Genomic DNA, 21,690 nt, shown 5'->3' with positions numbered 1-21,690 from the left:
AAACACATTACTGACACATGCAGCAACCTGCACTGATCTCAAGGATATTACCATAACTGGAAAATGCCAATCTAAAATGACTAGTTACTGTATACTATCATTTATCGAAAAGAAGAACATTGATAAAAATAAAGAGAAATGATCAGGCGGTAGTGCAGCAAGTTAAGTGTACATGGTGCAAAGCGCAAGGACTGGCGCAAGGATGACAGTTCAAGCCCACCTGAGGGAAGGGCACTTCACAAGTGGAGAAGCAGGTCTGCAGGTGTCTATCTTTCTCCCCCTCTCTGTCTTCCCCTCCTTTCTCCATTTCTCTCTGTCCTATCCAACAACAATGACAGCAATAACAACAACAATAACAACGAAAAAAACAAGGGTAACAAAAGGGAAAAATGGCCTCCAGGAGCAGTGGAGTCAAGTGCAGGCACCAAGCCCCAGTAATATAACCCAGGGGGCAAAAAATAATAAAAATAATAATAATAAGAGAGAACAAATTAGCAGTTGTAAAGAGACATAGTGTATGTGACTAACAGGGTTACATGAAAGAACTCTTTAATGCAATATGAAATTTTACAACTTGATTGTGGTATCTACATAAATATACACAAGACAATTCCATAAGATTATACAAATAAACGTAAAACTGGTTAAATATGAATATGGTTGGTGAACTACTTTTTTGATAATGTAATATGTAAGATGTTATCTATGGGGAAAAAAATAAGTATCAGATACACAGTATTCTTCTATTGTTTTTGCAACTTCCTCTGACTTAGAGTTATTTCAATATTATATCATAGCTATTAGAACTATTTCAAAATAGAAAGATGAAAAAATGGGCAAAATATTTGAATACATGTTTCACATAGGAAAGTAAATGACCAGCTGATAAGTGCATGAGGTGGTACTCAACATTATATATAAGTCAACAGAGAAATTATCTAGCACACACTCACTAGAATGACTACAATCAAAGAGACTGCCAACATTCAATGTTGGCAAAGACAAAAAATTGGAATCCTCAGCATTACTGTTAAGGATATTAAATGGTGTAGCCTAAATGGAAATCGGGCTTGGAGATTTTGTTATAAACTGAACACGCAAAGCGCAAGGACCAGCTTAAGAATCCCAGTTCGAGCCCCCTGCTCCCCACCTGCAGGGGAGTTGCTTCACAAGTGAAGCAGGTTTGCAGGTGTCTATCTTTCTCCCCTTCTGTCGTCCCCTCCTCTCTCAATTTCTTTCTGTCCTATACAACAATGATGCCATCAACAACAATAATAACTAGCACAATAAAACAACAAAGGCAACAAAAGGGAATAAATAAATATTTTTTTAAAAAAACTGAACACAAGTTCCTGTGCTTAATATAAATAGAGATGGGCCCTAGGTTAGATTGATGGGATTTACAGTTAACAGTATTTATATACTTTCCCCATATTTGGAAGCTACTCTCTGCCCTAATCCAGCTTTCTAGTCCTATTCCCAACTTTGACACCATCTTCCTAGACAACACCTTTAGCCCACTTACATGTTAGCTGTAGAGCGCAGGCAAAAATTACTCAAGTCATGAGCCTCTTAGAATATATCTAAAATAGACTTCCTAGCTTCTGCCAACATGAAGACCCTGCTATATTCTTACCATTAGTTTCCTGATTATTAACCAATTTGTCCTACTTTATATCTTACTGCTCTTCAGCCACCAAGTTGCAAATGTTACCATGACACCAACCTGACTTCCCTGGGCAGACAATCTCACCAATGTATGCTAGAACCTCACCTCCCCAAAGTCCTATCCCATCAGGGAAAGACAAAAACAAGCTGGAGGTATGGATCAATAAGCCAACAGCCATGTTCATCAGAGAAGCCAACCTTCTACCTTCAGCACCCCATAAACATCTTTGGTCTATACTCCCAGAGAGATAAAGAATAGAGAAACCTCCAATGGAGGGAATGGTATATGGGACTCATGGTGAAGGGAATTGTATGGAGTTGTACCCCTCTTATCCTTCAATCTTATCAATCATTATTAAATCACTACTAAAAAAAAATTCAACACAATGTTACTGTTTTAACCAACAACCCCACACTTAGGCATCCTTTCAAGAAAAAAGGAATTATGTATGTACACACAAAGACTTTTGCTCTAATGTTCATAGCAACATAATTCACAGTGGTCAAAAAGTAGAAATAGGCTAATGTCCACTAAATGATAAATGGATAAACAAAATATAGTATACCCATACACTGGACAATGACACAGCAAGAGGAAAAAAATGCTCATACACATTACAACATGGTGGACCCTAAAAATCATTAAGTGAGGAGTTGGGCAGTAGCGCAGCGAGTTTAAATGCATGTGGTGCAAGGACTGGTGTAAGGGTCCCAGTTCGAGCCCTGACTCCCCACCTGCAGGGGAATCACTTCACAAGCAGTGAAGCAGGTCTGCAGGTGCCTATCTTTCTCTCCCCCTCTCTGTCTTCCCCTCCTCTCTCCATTTCTCTCTGTCCAATCCAACAATAATGACATCAACAATCACTACAATAATAAAACAAGGGCAACAAAAGGGAATAAATAAATATTTTTTAAAAGAGAGAAAAAAAAATATTATGTGAAAAGAGCTAGGTACGAAAAACAATATAATGCATGAGTCTATAAAATGTCCAGAAGACAAATTACGAAAGTACATATTTATAAAGTGTTGCAAATCAATTACAAAAGAACTTTCTAAAATGACAGAAATGTTTTAAAATTGGATTGTGCTGACTGAATAACTAAACTTACTAGAAATTACCTAGTTGTGCATATAAAACATATCAACTTTATGGTTTATAAATTACTGCCATACAGCTGCTTAACCAAAACAAAGCAATGAATGACACAGAATGAATGAAAAACACTTGTACATACCGTAACTGGAGCTGGGACTCTACTAAAAAGCACAAGAACTTCTGTCCACATAAATCAGATGTAATAAATGCTTTTGAAGCCTGTGAATTTTTCTCTCTGTAACAGACACATGAATAAAATAATTATCAACACTGGTTCAAAGTCTACCAGAATAACTATCAAATATTCTGCAATAATAAATCTAAAAACTACTAAGTCAAACATTTCTCTAATGTTTAAATTTCATGATCTCTTAAGATTACTTTCAACTCTATGATTCTGAATACATTACAAGCCTTCTTTCCCTGTGAAATTATACAAATTTAATCAGGTCAATGAACTTTTAAAATCTATGTTATATATTTCACCTACTCATAAAGTAATTCAAACTTTAATTCCTACCCTTCAAAAGGTCTAAGGCGTCAGACTTTATAATATGACCTCTGCCATGTGTCCTCTCTCAGATTAGCCCTCAATTCATCTTTCCTTTTTAAACCATACCTCTAATTCCCAAAATATCTTTTCTAGACAGTAACATTTTCTATGACTACAGCAACAATTTTCTTTAAGTATAAAAATACATACTCCAAACCTTATATTAGTAATTGGTTCTGTCCATAAATGATCAATACAAAGTTCAGGAACAATTGGTTCTGTTTCTGGTACAAGAAATGAACCATTAGAATTATTACTTGGAGAATGAGAAATACTGTGTCTCTTTGGAGATTGATTATGGCCTGAAAGGTTGAACCTTTGTACTCCTGAAAAAGAGTGCACTCCTAAAGCGGGAGAATGAGCACGGCTGCAAATAAACACACACACAAAAAAAAAAAAAAATCACATCACGGTTAGCAAGACAGGGTAATACAACTGACTTTCTATAACACTCAAAATCCTAAATACATGGAGCATTCATGGCTTAATTACTAACAATTTTTGAAATAGGAAGAGTTACTGAAAATATGTGTTAATATGCTTTATTATACTATAAAAAAATCAAAATTCTCCCTCAAAATTATTTTAAAACTAAAAATGAGTTCATGTTCAATCTCTGAAGATGAATTCTTTATATTATTCAAAAGGGTCTGACAGTGAATAGCATCACAAAGTTACTATAATGGAGGGGTCAGTGGTAACAAAATAAATGTTCTTCCTTTGTATAGAAGTCCAATACATACATACATATATATATGTACATTTACATAGTTATAAATAACTATGTCCACATATCATCAGATAGATGATGGATGGGCATTAAGGGAAAAAAAAAAGCTAATGCAAATTAAGACCAAAGAAAGGGACCAAAATACTTTTGCAAATTAATACTGATTATACTACTGGTACTTGGTGACAGAAATAGGGCAGCCAATCTATAACAAGTATAGATAGGTTCTAAACATGACTCATAGAATAAAAGCGCCTGAGTAAACCTGAAAATCAGGTCTAAGAGCCTTAAGGAAAAAATTGTCAGTGCTTCAAACTATAAAAGAAAGTTTTAAAAGGTATCTTTCTCTTGAAGTATCTTATTTAAAATAAGGAAATACTTTCACGCTAAGTTCACACCTCAGAGCTGCCATGTTGGAAATAGACGGTGAGCGAGAGTGTAGACTGGGTGATGAGGTTGACCGACTCTGGCTGTGAATGGAGGAATAATTCTGGAAAGGTGAAGCCATGGGAGAATCTCCTTTGGAGAGGCTCCGGAGGTGTGCCGTGAGAGAGCTGCTGGTGGCCGCATTCTGTGGGGTTTCCCCTTGCTCAGAGAATTTTAAAACAACATTCTCTTCCTTAAATCAAAATTGGACAAGGGGGGAGAGACACAGGGGGACAGACAATGATTAGAGTTAAAAGGCCTTTTGAAAAGGTAGGGGAAGCATCAGTTATTAAAGACATAGTAATCCTTTTTCCTTAGGAACCACCATCTATGTCACCAAAAACTCTTCCAAAAGTATGCAGAAGTCCCCAGGATTAATAACTGTCCCCTCAAAAAAAAAAAAAAAATCTAAAAAAATAGTAACTTTCCCTTCATATTAAGTAGTAACATGCATTTACTCTTACCTCTGTTTTGACTCTCCGAAGAGCCCACACAGAATGCAAATTTTGAACAGTGTCATAAGTCATTATAATGGAGGGGTCAGTACTGAGAAAAACTATCTTCATGGCATGATCTACAACATATTGTACCCGTGGTGAGCCAAAAAGACCTTAGAAATAAAAAAGATGATTAGATATGAAACAATGAACTTTACAAGACAGTTCTTTTCATAAAATTACTTCCTGCAATTCTGAAAGTTAGACAGAAAAAAGTACAAGCCAGTTGAAACACAAAAGTCTAATAATGTATTATAAAGTCAATCCTGAATTTTAAATAAATTTACTTTGGGCATCAGCCATCTTAAGGTATGTATGTTAAAGATAGTATCTTCAGTTTTAATTTCACATATATATAGTTAGCTACGTACTGAAGATTGTGCTAACTCATCATTAACTTCATTGGTCACAGGTAAAAAACACACAACTCTTTCAATAACTGACTTATTTATATACTGCTATCAACCATTCTACCAAGTAACTTCCTTACTGGCCCTTCTTATGATATCCGCCTTCTTTAAGAACCATTCAAACAGGGCAGGGTAGGTAGCATAATGGTTATGCAGAGACTCTCATGCCTGAGACTTCAAAGTCCCAGGTTCAAGTCCCTACACCACCATAAACTAGAGCTGAACAGTGCCTTGGTAAAAATATATAAAAGTAAATAAATATTTTTTAAAAGAACTATTCAAACAGTACTAAACAGAACACCATATCTCCTGTCTGTTTTAGTGGTTATACATGCAAATTAAATTATCTTTCTAGTAAGTATATCTTTTCCATAGTACCATAAATCATTGACTACTTTTAAAAATATTTTATTTATTTATTAATGAGAAAAACAGGAGCAGAGAAAGAACCAGACATCACTCTGATACATGTGCTGCCAGGGATTGAACTCAGGACCTCATTCTCGAGAGTCCAATGCTTTTATCTACTGCACCACCTCCCAGACCATGACTATTTTTTTTTTTTAATGTGGTAAAAGAGAACAAACTGAAGGTCTTACACATGTGCTATATACATACACACACACACACACACACACACACACACACACACACACACACATATGTATCACTGAGTGCTTTCCCTGGTCCTATTTTCATTCTTTACTGTTTTTTAAATGAGTGAGACACCACCCACAGAGTTTCTCCTGATGCAGTTCACAGTGCACTAAGGTGGTCCCAGGGCTTGAACCCATGGCCCCATACACAGCAAGACCAATGTACTACCTACCAGATGAGTCATCTCCCAGTCCTGATTTCAATATCCTAAGTTGTCTCCCTCTCAGCCAAATATTAGAAATTTTAAAAATTATTTTATAAAAAAGATCAATAACTAAAAATAATTCATAGTTCTACCATCTCATAATTTACACTGCTAATATATGAGCTATTAATATATTAGCAACTTTTAATTTGTTCCTATACATATATTTTTTTCTAATTTTTTATCATCTTTATTTATTGGATACAGAAATCGAGAGGGTAGAAAGAGATAGAGAGGGAGAGAGACAGAGAGACATCTACAGCATTGCTTCAACACTCGCAAAGTTCTCCCCCTGCAGGTGGGGACAGGGGCTTGAACCTAGGTCTTTGTGCACTGTAACATGTGCACTTAAACAGGTGTGCCACCACCTGGGCCCTATACATTTTATATTGTTACAAAATTAGAATCATGGGTGGGGGAGAGAGCATGATGGTTTTGCTAAACAGACTCTCATGCCTGAGGCTCCAAAGTCCCAAGATCAATCCCCTGCACCACCATATGCCAGAGCTAAGCAGTGCTCTAGTGTTTTTCTGTGTTTTTCTGTTTCTATCTCTCTCTGCATCTCTCAAAAATAAAATAAAATATTTTTAAAAAACTAAATTAGAATCATAATGTACGTAACTTTCTAATTTAACATCATGAATAAGTAATTTCTGAGGTTATTAAATTTTCAAAAGTAACTATACACCTGACTAAACCATAAGAGCTAACTTGGTATATTTATCTATGGAGTCTATTATCATATCAATATAATATGGATTTGTCAACAAGGCAAAAAAAGAGAAACTTTAGATATTATGGACCACCTGTTAACTGTTACATCATTTTTTTTTCTTTAATGCTTAAAAAAAAAAGGTAAAAGCATTCTAAATTCATAACCCTTATGAGTTTGGAAGACTTGGTAGATAGAGCCCATGGAATGTAATTTATATACAATATATATTTAAAAAATAAAGGAAATTTTTATATTATATTATATTATATTATATTATATTATATTATATTATATTATATTATATTATATTAACCACAATGATATTTTAAGAGTATGTAGGCAGATAAAACTGATCAGAGAACAGAAGTACTGCTTACCCCTTAATTTCTCACTTTTTATAATCATTAGTATATTTAACCACATTTAATTTTGAAAACAAGATCCAAAGGTCAGGAGATAGCTTATGTTTGTTCTGAATGAAGCCCTGGATTCAAGTCCCAGAATCACAAGAAAAATCATGATCCACCATCTCAAAATCCATTACCAATAGAACTATGAAAAATATCAGAGTTCTACAGATGGTGGAGTTGGTATCTATTTCTCTCTCCTCTCTCTCTCTCTCTCTCTCTCTCTCTCTCTCCCCACACACACACACCCCCGTCACCCCATTCTCTTTAAACTGAAGAATTAATAAAAAATTGCCTAGGTGGGGGTATGGATCGGCCTGCCAACTCCCATGTCTAGAGGAAAGTTAATTATAGAAGCCAGACCTCCACCTTCTATATCCCTAAAGATCTTTGGTCCATACTCCCAGAGGGCTAAGTGTTAGGGGAAGATGACCAGAGGGCTTTGAACTCCAATTCTATCAGGACCCAGAGAGAAGAGGGAAAAAAGAAGAAAAAACAAAAAAACAGGAAGGACACTCAGAAGTAGTAGGTGACTTAGGAAGAGAAGTCAGGATCCTAGAAAAAATGAGCAAAAAATTGTCTACTATATGTTAATATAGTAGACAATTAAAGAAATAATAATAGTCAACCCATATCTGTGACCTTGGGAGAACTTATGCAGTATCCAATGGAGAGAATGGGGACACTGAACTTTGGTGGTAGGAAACATGTGGAATTATACCCGTTATCTTATCATTTTGTAAATCAATATTAAATTACTAATAAAAAATCTTTTTTTTAATTGCCTTAGGAGAACACTCAATGATGCATGAGATACTGGATTCACTCCCAGTAGCTACATTAATAATAATAATAATAATAATAATAATAGTCAGAAGATAGCTCATTCAGCTGATCACACACTTGACCATGGGTAAGGACCAGTGTAAGAACCCCTGACACCATTGCATGGTAACCATGCAAAGGGGAAGCTTTACAAGCAGTAGACTAGTACAGTGGTGGCTTTCTATAGCTTTTCCTCTCTCACCCTCTATCTGGGAGGGAAAAAAGAAAGAGAAGGAAAAAAGGCCACCAGGAACAACAGAATTGTGTAGGCATGACAAAAGCAGCAAAAGAAGGACAAGGAGGAGGATGTGGTGGAGAAGAAGAATAAAGGATTGAGGATGGAAGGATGCTTAATAAAGACACGTGCACAGGGCCTGAGTTCCTTGCTCGCTGCCACATAAAGATAAATGAACTAGTCATCTATAGAAGTTAAATTATACTGTACGCCTGTAATTTATACAATAGTTATAAACCTATGTTACCTCAATAAAAATCTATCTAAAAATGAATAAAAGAGGGGCAGGCGCATCTGGTTGAGGACACATTACAGTGCTCAAGGACCTGGGTTTGAGCCCCTGGTCCCCACCTGTAGAGGGAAAGCTTTGCTAAGTGGTGAAGCAGGGCTGCAGGTGTCTGTCTCTTGCCCTCTTTCTACCCTTTCCTCTCTATTTCTGACTATCTCTATCCAATAAGTAAATAAAGATAATTTAAAAAATATATTTTAATTAAAAAAATGAATAGGGCTGGGGAGACAGCATAATGGTTATGCAAATACCTTAAAAGCCTGAGGCTCTGAGATCTCAGGTTTAATCCCCAGCACCACCATAAGCCAGAACCGAGCAGTGTTCTGGTCTCTTTCTCTCAGTATCTTTCACTCTGTATCTACTCTTTCTCATTAAAATAAAGTAAATGAAAAATTTTTTTTAAAAAATTAATAAAAGGCAGGACTCAGAAGGGGATAGGGAGGTTTGGGGCCTAAGTATCTACAGGAACAGGATGGTGGTTTGGTTGAGAGTGAAATCTACTGACACCTGTCTTAGGGAAATGTGGAAATGTACCCTTTTGACAACAACAATCCTATAAATCAACATTTCCCCAGTAAAGTGATATTGGAGTTAGAAATAAATATATGGTCCAGGGAGGTGCCGTGGCAATAGGGTGGTGCAGGATTTGCAAGGTCCAGGGTTCAGTCTCCAGCATGGCATAACAAGAGGAAAACATATACCATCATAAATACTAAAGCAGTGCTCTAGTCTCTCTCTTTCACACACTATAAATATATATGTGAACAAGCATCTAGAAATACCTGTAGAAAATGTGAGTTTTCAGTACCAACAAATTATTTAATATTGAGCACGAATGATGAAATATTGAATTTACATAGCACAGGCCTAAAAGATCTACATTTTTCTGTAAATATTTATCTATATAAGAGACGAGAAAAAAGAGTGGAGAGAAGCAGGAGGAGAAAGAAAGAGAGAACCAGAACATCATTCTGGCACAGAAAAAATGGAGACTGAACACAGAATTTCATACCTGAGGGTCCAATAGGATTCAGTAGGCCACCTTGCCGACCGACTACAACCTAATTTTTCTTCCCCTTATTTAAGAGTAACTCATTGACTTATTACTGAAGAATAAAGTCCAACATCATCTATAGCTAAGCTGTTAAACACAAATGTATTCCTGATTAACCTAAAAATCTATATGCTAGAAGTAGAAGTGCCTAAACAGTGAGCACTAAGATATTCAGGTTCTTGCTTCACTATGAACCATTCTCATCACATTTTTACAAATTTCTTATGTCACATTATTTTTTAAGCAAATCAAATGCTCATAAGCTCCCTTTTTTTCCCTCCCTCCCCCCGACCCCAACTGGAAAAATAAATTGATAAAAAAAAGATACTTACTTCCAGATTTACAAACAAGTGGGGTTATTTCATCTAGTGGATGCAGCATGCTGAACATCGTGGGCAAAGGCTCTCTAGTAATAGACAAATAATCAGTCACAATACACCTCCATTTGTGACAAATTTTGCACTATCTTTATAAAGAAAAATCTTTCGCAGATTACACAAGTGAACTAAAAATAGGCTATCACAAAAGTAACCTTCTAAAAACTCAATAAATTGTTTTCTTAATTTTAAAAAATTTTTATAATATTTATTTGTATATTTACTATTGGGTAGAGACAGAGAGAAATTGAGAGGGGAGGGGCAGACAGGGAGAGAGGCAGAGAGACACCTGCAGCCCTGATTCACCATTTGTGAAGCTTCTCCCCTGCAGGTGGGGATCAGGGGCTTGAACCTGGGTCCTTGTGCACTGTAATGTGAGCGTTTAACCAGGTGTGCCATCGCCTAGACCCATGATAAGATGTTTTGCATCAATCTCCAACACCACCATAATCTACAGCTAAGAAGTGCTCTGGTAAAAAATAATAATAGCAATAAAAGTTTTTTATAATGTCATCTATTTTCATTACTGGAAATATCTCCACTTCTGAAAGATAATTATTTTTTGTTTCTCCTTGCAAGGTAATTCTATGCTTATACATTCCAGTGGAAATCAACATAGCACAGAAAACATGCAAACAGAAGTCATCACATTACAGAAAAAAATGGAATAACTGGCAGTCTTCTGCTTTCTTGTTTTAAGCTTTCAATGACAGTATATCCACAGCAGCTGAGAGAGAAATTTGAGAATTGGGAGACAGCTCACTGTTAGAGCAATTTACTCTACGCCTATTTACAAAGGGATGCACTTTAAAAATAACTTCAAGGGGGAGTCAGGCGGTTGCACAGCGGGTTAAACGCAGGTGGCGCCAAGTGCAAGGACATGTGTAAGGATCCCGGTTCGAGCCCCTGGCTCCCCATCTGCAGGGGGATCGTTTCACAAGCAGTGAAGCAGGTCTGCAAGCGTCTATCTTTCTCTCCCCGTCTTCCCCTCCTCTCTCCACTTCTCTCTGTCCTATACAACAACAGCAATGGCAACAATAACATTAACAACAACAACAAGAGTGACAACAAGGGCAACAAAATGGGAAAAATGGCCTCCAGGAGCAGTGGATTCATAGTGCAGGCAATGAGCCCCCAACAATAACCCTGGAGGGAAAAAAATAAATAAATAAAATAAAATAACTTCAAGGAGTGGGGGTAGATAGCATAATGGTTATAAAATAACTTCAAGGAATGGGGGTAGATAGCATAATGGTTATGCAAAAGGACACTCATGCCTGGGGCTCCAAAGTTCCAGGTTCAATCCCCGGCACCACCAGAAGCCACAAGTAAAGGCTTTTTTTTTTTTTTTTAAGATTACACTAAGGAAAAAGAAAGAGGAAGGAAGGAAAAAGAAAAGAAGGAAGAGAAAGGGGGAGAGAAGAAAAGGAAAGGAAAAAAGAGAAAAGAGGCCTTCCATCTACACACAGAGATTAAAGCCTATAAGCGGTAGGGGTGACTATGAAAAGGTGACTATGGAGGCACCAAAACCATGGTGATGGGAATCAAGGAGGTGACTGTGGAGGAGACCCAAGAGAGTGGAAGGGCACAGAGGCTATGAAGAAGATCATGCTGGCAACTTTGGTAGAGACCAAAGTGGAGGCTGCAGGCAAGACAGGAGAGGTGGTAGCTGCAGAGGGACCGATGTGTAGGCTATGGAAGCAGAATGGAATGATCAGGAATGATCAGCACAACTGACCATATTGATGACTGTTTCAAGTGTTCCTTTGTTTCTAACATGATCCATAGTGAAATCACCAGTTTGACCTGCTGCTTTCCTCCTGGTCTCTCTTAGGTAATTTTCACTTGGGTGAGAGGGCTAGGACAGTATCTCCTTTAGAAATGTCCATTGAAATTTCCCCCTTTAGTTTATAACATTCTCCTTCTCAACCCTTAGAATTAAGTGTGTAACACTGCAATAAAGGCTGATTGCTTTTTTTTTATTATTATTATTCCCTTTTGTTGCCCTTTTTTTATTATTGTTGTGGTTATTATTGTTGTTATTGATGTCGTCATTGTTGGATAGGACAGAGAGAAATGGAGAGAGGAGAAGACAGAGAGGGGGAGAGAAAGCTAGACACCCGCAGATCTGCTTCACCACTTGTGAAGCGACTCCCCTGCAGAGGAGCCAGGGGCTTGAACCAGGATCCTCATGTCAGTCCTTGCACTTTGCACCACCTGTGCTTAACCTGCTGCGCTACCGCCCGACTCCCAAGGCTGACTGTTTTGTGGACATTTGTAATAAATAAAATCTAAGGGCAATTAAAAACAAAAAAAAAAAAAAAAAAACACGTCTACTACTAAAACACACTATGGCAGGTACATTCTTACCCTCCAACAAACTCAACATTTGGGTGAAAAAGTAAACACAACAAACTCCTATCACCATCACAAACCTGAAAGATGATAAACTCTGTCAAAGATCATATACATTAATTTGTTTAACTCTTGCTTAACTGCTAAGAAGTAAACAACGGGATTCTATAATGGCTAAGGAAGCTCTAATGATTTGTCCAAAGCAGCAAACAGTGGCAAAGCTATAAAGTAAGTCTTGCTATCCTTTTTTGAAGTCTTGCTACCTTTAAATCATCTACTTGCTCAGTCTTACTACTTTCAAGGTGGGAAAGGGAATGCAGATAATTGAGTGCCAAACATGAAATAGAACTCATGGGCTGAACAGTGGTACAACAGTTGAGTGCACAAGTTACCATGTACAAGGACCTGGGTTCAAGCTACCAGTCCAGTGTGGAAGCTTCATGAGAGGTGAAACTGTGCTGTGTCTCTCTCAGCCCTATCCCTCTCTGTCTTCCCTTACCGTCTCAATTTGTCTTTTCAAAGTAAACATTTAAAATTAATAGTTAATAAAACATAACTCATGTGTAATACTTGAATGAGAAAAAACAAGATGTATCTATGTTAGCACAAAAAGTATTACCACTTTTAGGCAACTTTGCCTCACAACAAGCACCAAAAAAAGCAAGTAAGTAAGTAAGTAAAAGTAAGTAAATTGAATACCTGGGAGGACCAGGAGGTACATCATGTGAAGAACTGCTTCGTTCAAACAGTAAACCATATTTGGTGGGCCAAACATTTGCAACCTATCACGTAGAAGAGAGAAAAAAAAAAAAACAAGTAAAAGAAATCACTCTTGATAACATGGTTCTAGGAAACATTATAAAGCATTAATTTTGTTTCCTATTTATTTTTGCTGCTGGGACTCTGCCAGAATATGCCTGCTTGAGTTCATTGCTCCTGATAGTTTCCCAGATAGAGGGAAAGAGAAAGAAGAAAAACAGAGAGATGAGAGATACCACAGTATTTCTTTGTATGGTGCTAGCATGTAGTAGTCAGGGGCTCAAACCTAGGTACTCAAGCATGATCAAGTATATGCTCTACTGGGTGAGCTATCTCCCAATCCCCAGATTATTTTTTCCAATTTAATAAGAGCTTTCCAAGTAAAACAATTATTAATTACAACAACTTCAAGGGGCTGGGTGGCACCTGGTTGAGTGCACATATTACAGTGTGCAAGGACCCAGGTTCGAGCCCCTGATCCCCACCTGCAGGGGGAAAGCTTCACAAGTGGTGAAGCAGGGCTGCAGATGTCTGTCTCTCTCCCTATCTCCCCTTCCCTCTCAATTTCTGACTGTCTCTATCCAACAAATAAAGATTTTTAAAAAATTATAACAACTTCTACAAAGTTCTAAAGTTGTTCTAAAGAACAACTCTAAGAAGAGGAATTAAATCTGAAGCTCTTGTCAGTGGCTAAAATAAGTCTCAAAATGAAAATACACTAAAATTTTAATAGCACTAGACATGAAAAAAAGTATGAGAAGCACAAAAGACGTAACTAATGTGCATTTTAATATAATCTGAATTATTTTTTATTTATCACTTAGTCTAAAAAGAGGCTGTCAAAAGACAATAAAGTTTTCATTTTATTAAATATTTTATGCAAAGGATGAAAAGTTTCTAAAATTTAGTTATTTCACCTGAATAAAAGTAATAATTTTAATACATGAAACACAAGAGTACTACATCAAACCTAATTATTTCAACATTCACCTACAAAACACAAAAACATTGGAACAGGGGGTCGAGCAATAGTGCAACGGCTTAAGTGCACATGGCGCAAAGCGCAAGGACCAGCGTAAAGATCCCGGTTCGAGCCTCCGGCTCCCCGGGTCTCTTCACAAGTGGTGAAGCAGGTCTGCAGGTGTTTATCTTTCTCTCCCCCTCTGTCTTTCCCTCCTCTCTCCATTTCTCCTTGTCCTGTCCAACAGCGACATCAATAACAACAATAAGAATAACCACAACAACAATTAAAAAAAAAAAAGGCAACAAAAGGGAAAAAAAATAGCCTCCAGGAGCAGTGGATTCATGGTGCAGGCACTGAACCCCAGCAATAACCCTAGAGGCAAAAAAAAAAAAAATTGGAACACTAAAACTTACCTGAAAAGGCAAAGAAGCTATGTAGTCCTTTCCTTCTATGCTATGCATGTTAACACATGAGCTTTGCAATATACATATGCACTTTTCCACTTCCTCACTGCCTGAAAAGAAGGGCACAACAAGATTTATGCATTATTCTCCTTAAAAAAGGGTAATACCTAGCAACACAAAGTCTCGACAACAATATAAAATGCTCAGGCTATGTCACTATTGTTAGCGGCTACTCACTTTGTATGAAAATAATAAAACATCTAGAATCATAAATTATCAAGAAGAAACTTACTGTAAGCCTTTTCAGACTTATCCTGTGATATAATGAAGTCACACCACAATGCCTAAAATCAAAACAAAATGCTTTAGAAAACTGCATGTAGATATTAACCTATTTACTAATGTCATCTACATAATAACTATACCTCTTCACTAGTTCAATAAAGGTTTTGAGTACAAAAAAATAGTAATAATAAAATTAAGCTAGTTTATGACAAATATTGTAAGATAAACTATATTTGCAAATAGGTTTTATGAAAGAAGAAAGCAAAAAAAAATCTACTTTCAGTAGACAGATGTCTTTGCTGCAAATGTGAAATCAATAATGGTTCCTTCCAAATTTCCTATTTATTTATTTATTTATTTATTTATTTATTTATTTACTTTTTGTAGGAATGAGAGGCAGCTTTGTGTTTCTTGAGTAGAAAAATGGCTGCACAGGTTGGAGGGGAGACAGTCGCTGACGGACCCTCACCTGGATCTCTGGCCTACCAACATCTGCTGCAGGGCCGCACGTTGTGTGCAGATGAGCTGTCTGGATGCCCAGAGCCTATGGTGAAGGTGCTACCCCCATGGGCCAAACTTCATAATCTCCAGATTTACCTAATTATAGTCTCATCCTTACAATCTTCTAGACTTATTGTGGTATTGATTTGCATTTGTTCGGTGACTAACAACACTAACATCTTTTCATGTGTTTGTTGTTCAACATGATTTTAGTAAAATGTCTATTCAATTCCTGTACTCAATTTTGAAGAAGATATTTTTTGTAGTTGAATTGCGGATTATTTCAACATTTTAAAATTCAAGAAGAGAAACAGGCATTGGCACTTCACTCTAATTATAGAGATGTCTGAAATCCACTGAGCCTGTTATAGCCTCAACTTCCTTTTATGAAACGACATTTCCCCAGTCTTCCTAAAAAGTCAGGGCAAATGCTACTCCAATTTTCAGAAGAGTTAGGTGTGAAAGCTAACTGTAATGATGGTAAATTATCTATGTCTTCTTTTCCAGTTATTACTATAAATCCAGTTTTCTTTTTTTCTTCTTATGGTTTTCATTCATTAAATATGTTGAAATCAATTATAATTATCATGTGTCCAAATTTTTTGTTCCCTTACTTTCCTAAAAAGTTTGTTGATAATAGCAAATCAAATAACAAACATCAAAGTTTTAAAGACAAAAATTAAGTCAACAAAGGATACTGTGAAAAAAAATGATGATATAGGGGAAAATGACGATATAGGGGGAAATGATGATATAGGGGAAAATGACGATATAGGGGGAAATGACGATATAGGGGGAAATGACGATATAGGGGAAAATGACGATATAGGGGAAAATGACGATATAGGGGGAAATGACGATATAGGGGGAAATGACGATATAGGGGGAAATGACGATATGGGGGAAATGACGATATGGGGGAAATGACGATATGGGGGAAATGACGATATAGGGGGAAATGACGATATAGGGGGAAATGACGATATAGGGGGAAATGACGATATAGGGGGAAATGACGATATGGGGGAAATGACGATATAGGGGGAAATGACGATATAGGGGGAAATGATGATATAGGGGGAAATGATGATATAGGGGGAAATGATGATATAGGGGAAATGATGATATAGGGGGAAATGATGATATAGGGGGAAATGATGATATAGGGGAAATGATGATATAGGGGGAAATGATGATATAGGGGGAAATGATGATATAGGGGGAAATGATGATATAGGGGGAAATGATGATATAGGGGAAATGATGATATAGGGGAAAATGATGATATAGGGGAAATGATGATATAGGGGAAAAAAAGGAAATGAAGGGCCAAGTAGTGACACAGCGGACTGAATGCACAGGCCATGTGCAAGGGCCCGGCGTCGAGTCCCTGGTCCTTACTGGCAGGGAGAAAGCTTCACAAGCGGTAAAGTAGTGCTGCAGGTGTCTGCCCTTTTCTCACTCTCTATCTTTCCCTCCCCTCTCTTTCTTTTTTTTTTTTTAATCTTTATTTATTTATTGGGTAGAGACAGCCAGAAATCTAGAGGGAAAAAAGAGAGAAAGAGAGAGAGAGAAAGAGAGGGAGAGAGAGAGAGAGAAAGAGAGGGAGAGAGAGAGAGAGCAAGAGAGGGAGAGACTTGCAGCACTGCTTCACCACTCTCAAAGCATTCCCCCTGCAGGTGGAGACCAGGCTCAAACCTGGGTCCTTGTGCACTGTAACATGTGCACTCAACCAGGTGCGCCACTACCTGCCTCCCCCCCTTCTCTCTGTCATTTTCCAACAAAATAAAAATAAGTAGAAATTTTCAAAAAGGAAGGAAAAAAGATGAAATATCTATTTTCCTACAATTACCTTTACTATATGTCCAAAAGGACACCTGACAGGGTCAGCATGCTATGTTTTGATCATCTTTGTTAAATTTTAAGAGAAAAGGACTTTTTTAAAAAAAAATCATTATTACTAAATATGTGAAAGTTAATCAAATACTAAAGTGTCAATCAACTCACCTGTTGAACAGGACTGTCAACTGTAAATGCTTTATAAACTGCCAGTGCCTGGCTTTTACTTCCTTTGCTCCAGATCACCATATTTCCAGCCACATAGAGTTCTTCATCATAATCCACTTCTTCTCCAATTTCACTTATGCCTTTCCTTAACTGCCAGCTTTCCTTAAAAATTAAGATATATAAGGTATGCTCAATCACTTTTTCTTCTGTAGTAGTACTGACAAAATTCATTAATAAAATCAGTCATCTGGATCCAAGTCCCCTACTCTCCTTGGCTGTGGAGTAAGATTTCATCTAAACCCAACAGTGCAGTAAGGTGCACATGGGGTCACTGGGCAATTTCTGTACATATATACCCACCTTCCATCTTTTTCCCACCCTTCAAAATGAATGGGAGAGAGAAAAGTTTAAATTTTTAAATATACAGATGTCCTCTCCCTGAGGGATATGAATGGCACCTAAAAATGGAATAAAAGGGCAGGGGTAGATGGCATAATGGTTATGCAAAGATTCTCATGCCTGAGGCTCTAAGGTCCCAGGTTCAATCCCCTGTACTGCCATTAGCCAGAGCTGAGCAGTGCTCTGGTAAAATAATTTTTTTAAAAAAAAATGGAATAAAGCAGTGTCATTTTATAGTGCACAATCTCATTCTCCTATAAAAGAAGTATTACTCAGGGGGCCGAGTGGTAGCACAGTAGGTTAAGTGCACATGGTGCGAAGCTCAAGGACCAGTGTAAGCATCCCGGTTCGGTTTGAGCCCCTGGCTCCCCACCTGCAGGGGGGTCGCTTCACAAGCAGTGAAGCAGGTCTGCAGGTGTCTATCTTTCTCTCCCCCTTTCTGTCTTCCCCTCCTCTCTCCATTTCTCTCTGTCCTATCCAACAACAAACAATAATAAAAAAAGGGCAACAAAAGGGAAAAAATAGCCTCCAGGAGCAGTGGATTAGTAGTGTAGGCACTGAGGCCCAGCAATAACCTGTCATTTATTTTGTTACCTACAGACATATAACTTTTTTACAGTAGGAATCATATCTAATTCTACATCTAATCATCAAATAGCATGAAGTCTGGTCCCTGGTTACTAAAGAGTTTTAAAATTAACCATATTCATAGCATAAAACTTGACTCTCATTATAAAATCTTAAATTAGCATGGGGGAGATAGCATAATGATTATGCAAACAGACTCTCATGCCTAAGGCTCCAAAGTCCCAGATTCAATCCCCCACAAAGCCAGAGCTGAGCAGTGCTCTGGTGTCTGTCTTCTCTCTCCCTCTCTCTCTCTCTCCCTCTCTCTCTCTCTTTCTGCATCTCTCTCAAAAATAAAATATTTAAATAAAATAAAATCTTAAGTTACATCATTTCTTAATGCTAATGACACTCTAACAAAGTCATCATTTTAACCTTGATTTAAATTAGTAAATCTTAATCTCTACCCTAGAAGTATAACATTCATATCGCTATCAAATCTGAGTATGTTTAAATTACAAGTAAACCATATCACTCTACACTTCAAAAACACAATGGCAGTCTTAATGAGACCTTCTGTTTTTCATGGATTGTAACCTCCTGAAGGGATCCCACCAAGCCAGCAGCGCCATCAGAAGACCATAACTCAGAGGCTGGTTGCAGCTGACGAAGCTGAAGATTCAAAGCATTTGGGTGGTGCTTGCAGTGGTCTCGACCGAAAGGAACAAATTCCTGCAAATCCCCGGCTGCAATCATTGTTGCCCTTTCTTCATAGAAGTTCGACATGGGTTTCAAATATCAACATTATTTCTGTGTGAATTCAAACGCATTCTGATTAGCTTCTACTCAAAACATATATATATATATATATATATATATATATATATATATATATATATATATGTATGTATAAACATCATAATCCTTTAGATGAGACTCAACCCTACAACACTATAGGTGTACAAATAATTATAACATGAAAGGGCATTCTAGATCTGACTCTCAAGTAATAATACTTATTAAAATGTAATAATACATTTTAATAGACTGGTCAATAGAAAGTTATAACTATAGGGAACCACTGGGATTGGAATACACCAAGCTCTCAGGTGCCACATTGTGTGTGTGTGTGTGTGTGTGTGTGTGTGAGAGAGAGAGAGAGAGACAGAGAGAGACAGAGAGAAACAGAGAGAGAGATTTTGTTTGTTTTTGTTTTAAACCAGAGCATTGCTCAGCTCTGACTTAAGGTGGTTGGGTGACTGAACCTAGAACTTTGGAGAGAGGAGACAGAACAGGAAAGAAAAATGATAGAAGCACTGCTTCATCACTTGTGAGGCTTTCCCCTGTAGGTGGGGACCAGGGGCTTAAAGTGGGGTCACTGCACAGGGTACAGTGTGCAATCAACCTCATGTGCCACTGCCTGTCCCCTGCATCAGCTATTTTCTTTACTCTAGAAGTACTTGTGGTCCCTATGCAATTCTTCTACTGTTGCAGTTGTTTTGTTCTGAATTGAATTGGGGGAAGAGAGGTGATAGGAGGACATTTAGTAGCAGAGCCTGGAGTGTCGAAGTTCTGTGTGAGGTCCCAGCGCCAGTACTGCACCATGTAACAGAGCAATGCTGTTTCTTTATTTAAAAGACAAATCTTTTTTTTCAGGCATTATTGCTGAGATCTGAGATAACTGAATGTCATCTGCATGACACTGGTTTTCCTCCTGCAAAGATTCAGAATTGAAAATACTTGAATTTGGGGCATAACTACAGTAGAGCCCTACAAAACTTACAGAAAATTAAATTGAGCTAGTCTTCCTATTTCCTCTAATCAACAAGGCAGCCAAAATTAAAGAAATTGTATCCAATTTCGGTTGTGAAACTGAAAATTTACTAAAACGTTGAGATCAATTATAGAATTATTTTCACACCTTTTTTGTACCCGGAAACAAAGTTAATTCTTTTACAATACTCTACAAGTTCTGAGGGTTTTATAAACTTACTAGGGGCCACAAAAGTTACATTTTAACAGTGCATTGTTGTAAGCCAAGATATCAGCAGTGTTCCAGGAGGATCCCTGCAGACTTAACCATAAAAATACTCCAAGAGAAAACACAAATAAATATACACTGACGTGCGGCACCTTGAACTCTCCGCAAAAGAAAGCAGAGGTTCCTCAGCCTCTGCAGAAACCAGGCAGTTAAGTGCCTGGGCCTCCGAAAATCCTGTCCGAGGGACAAGGAGGCTGGAGTGACATTTGGAACAAGACATTTAGCTCTGGAAAGAGGTCAGTGCAGCGTGCAGGATCCCCGGAATGTCAAACCCTCAGGCCAGAAGCGCCCTCGAGATGCCACCTGGCTCCGCGTCCACCCGATCACCCGTGGCGAGTCAGACTCAAGGTGAGTGAGTGCAGGTCACCGAGCACGCAGGTCACCAGCAGGTGCCTCGGACCCCAGCCCGCACCTGTGTGACTCGGGGCGCGTCAGGCGCGGAGAGCCCCAGCAGCTCCCGGAGGCGCGGGGGTCGAGGGCAGCGGCGGGGTCTGTCACAGTAATTCCGTAGCCTCTACAGCTTCTCATTCCTTCTTCCTCTCTTTTCCGGAGGAAGAATACACAGCAACTGCGGATTCGACTCCTAAAGCCGAGCAGGCGCGAAGGGCGTGTCTCTAGCAGGATGTTCAAATGGACGCGACCATCTTGATTTTCCCGTCCTGCCCCTCGCCGGGGCGGGGCCGGTCGCTGCAGGAGGCGCGCGGCCCAGGCGCCTGCGCAGTTGAGAGGAGGAGGCCCGGCAAGTGCCGCTTTTTTAGAAGCGCAATGCCTAGCTAGGAGGGACGACTAGAGTCGGCCTGGATTCCTTGAGTTCCCGGCGATGTCGTTATAACCCTGAATTTCCTTCTAATTCCAGGTCTTTTTCATACCACCTCAGGATCCCTAAATGGGAAGCGCATGCCTTCTGGCTTGGGATAGGGAGAAGGAGCTGCTGACAATCTTCTTGCTAGCGCACTTAAACCCTTTCTGACACTTTGAAAAGTTAATGAAGGGGGGCGGAGGAGATAGCACAATGGTTATGCAAACAGTGTCTCATACCTGAGACTCCGAGGTCCCAGGTTCAATCCCCCCCACACCACTATAAGCCAGAGCGCTCTGGTGAAAAGAAAAAGAAAAAGTTAATGAAAAATATTAGGAGAAAACGTACAGCTCTGAACCACGATCTTAATTTTTGACTCCAAAACTGAGAAACGGATGTTTGTAGCTTCTAAGGCACACAGCTTATGATGTTGTTATAATAGCAGCCCGTGAGGACCTACACAC

General features: G+C 38.3%; 1 protein-coding gene across 2 annotated transcripts in view; it reads right to left on the bottom strand.

Annotated features, from left to right (window-relative positions):
• ANAPC1 (anaphase promoting complex subunit 1) overlaps positions 1–21,076 on the bottom strand; it is a 105,852-nt gene extending 84,776 nt beyond the window's left edge. For both annotated transcript variants that reach the window (XM_060187343.1, XM_007532163.3), the window contains exons 1-11: positions 20,840–21,076; positions 18,960–19,196; positions 17,421–17,582; positions 14,920–14,971; positions 14,637–14,737; positions 13,200–13,282; positions 10,101–10,174; positions 4,939–5,084; positions 4,447–4,667; positions 3,476–3,685; positions 2,905–3,000 (exon numbers count right to left, since the gene is read on the bottom strand). In XM_060187343.1, coding sequence (XP_060043326.1) covers positions 2,905–3,000; positions 3,476–3,685; positions 4,447–4,667; positions 4,939–5,084; positions 10,101–10,174; positions 13,200–13,282; positions 14,637–14,737; positions 14,920–14,971; positions 17,421–17,582; positions 18,960–19,172 — 1,358 coding nt within the window. In that variant the 5' untranslated portion in view covers positions 19,173–19,196; positions 20,840–21,076. The remainder of the gene's footprint in view (positions 1–2,904; positions 3,001–3,475; positions 3,686–4,446; positions 4,668–4,938; positions 5,085–10,100; positions 10,175–13,199; positions 13,283–14,636; positions 14,738–14,919; positions 14,972–17,420; positions 17,583–18,959; positions 19,197–20,839) is intronic.
• Between the last annotated feature and the right edge of the window lie 614 nt (positions 21,077–21,690).

Source organism: Erinaceus europaeus, chromosome 3, assembly GCF_950295315.1.
Source record: "Erinaceus europaeus chromosome 3, mEriEur2.1, whole genome shotgun sequence".
Lineage (NCBI taxonomy): Eukaryota > Metazoa > Chordata > Mammalia > Eulipotyphla > Erinaceidae > Erinaceus > Erinaceus europaeus.
Note: the sequence above shows the minus strand (reverse complement) of the source record. Positions and strands in the feature narration are given on the sequence as shown.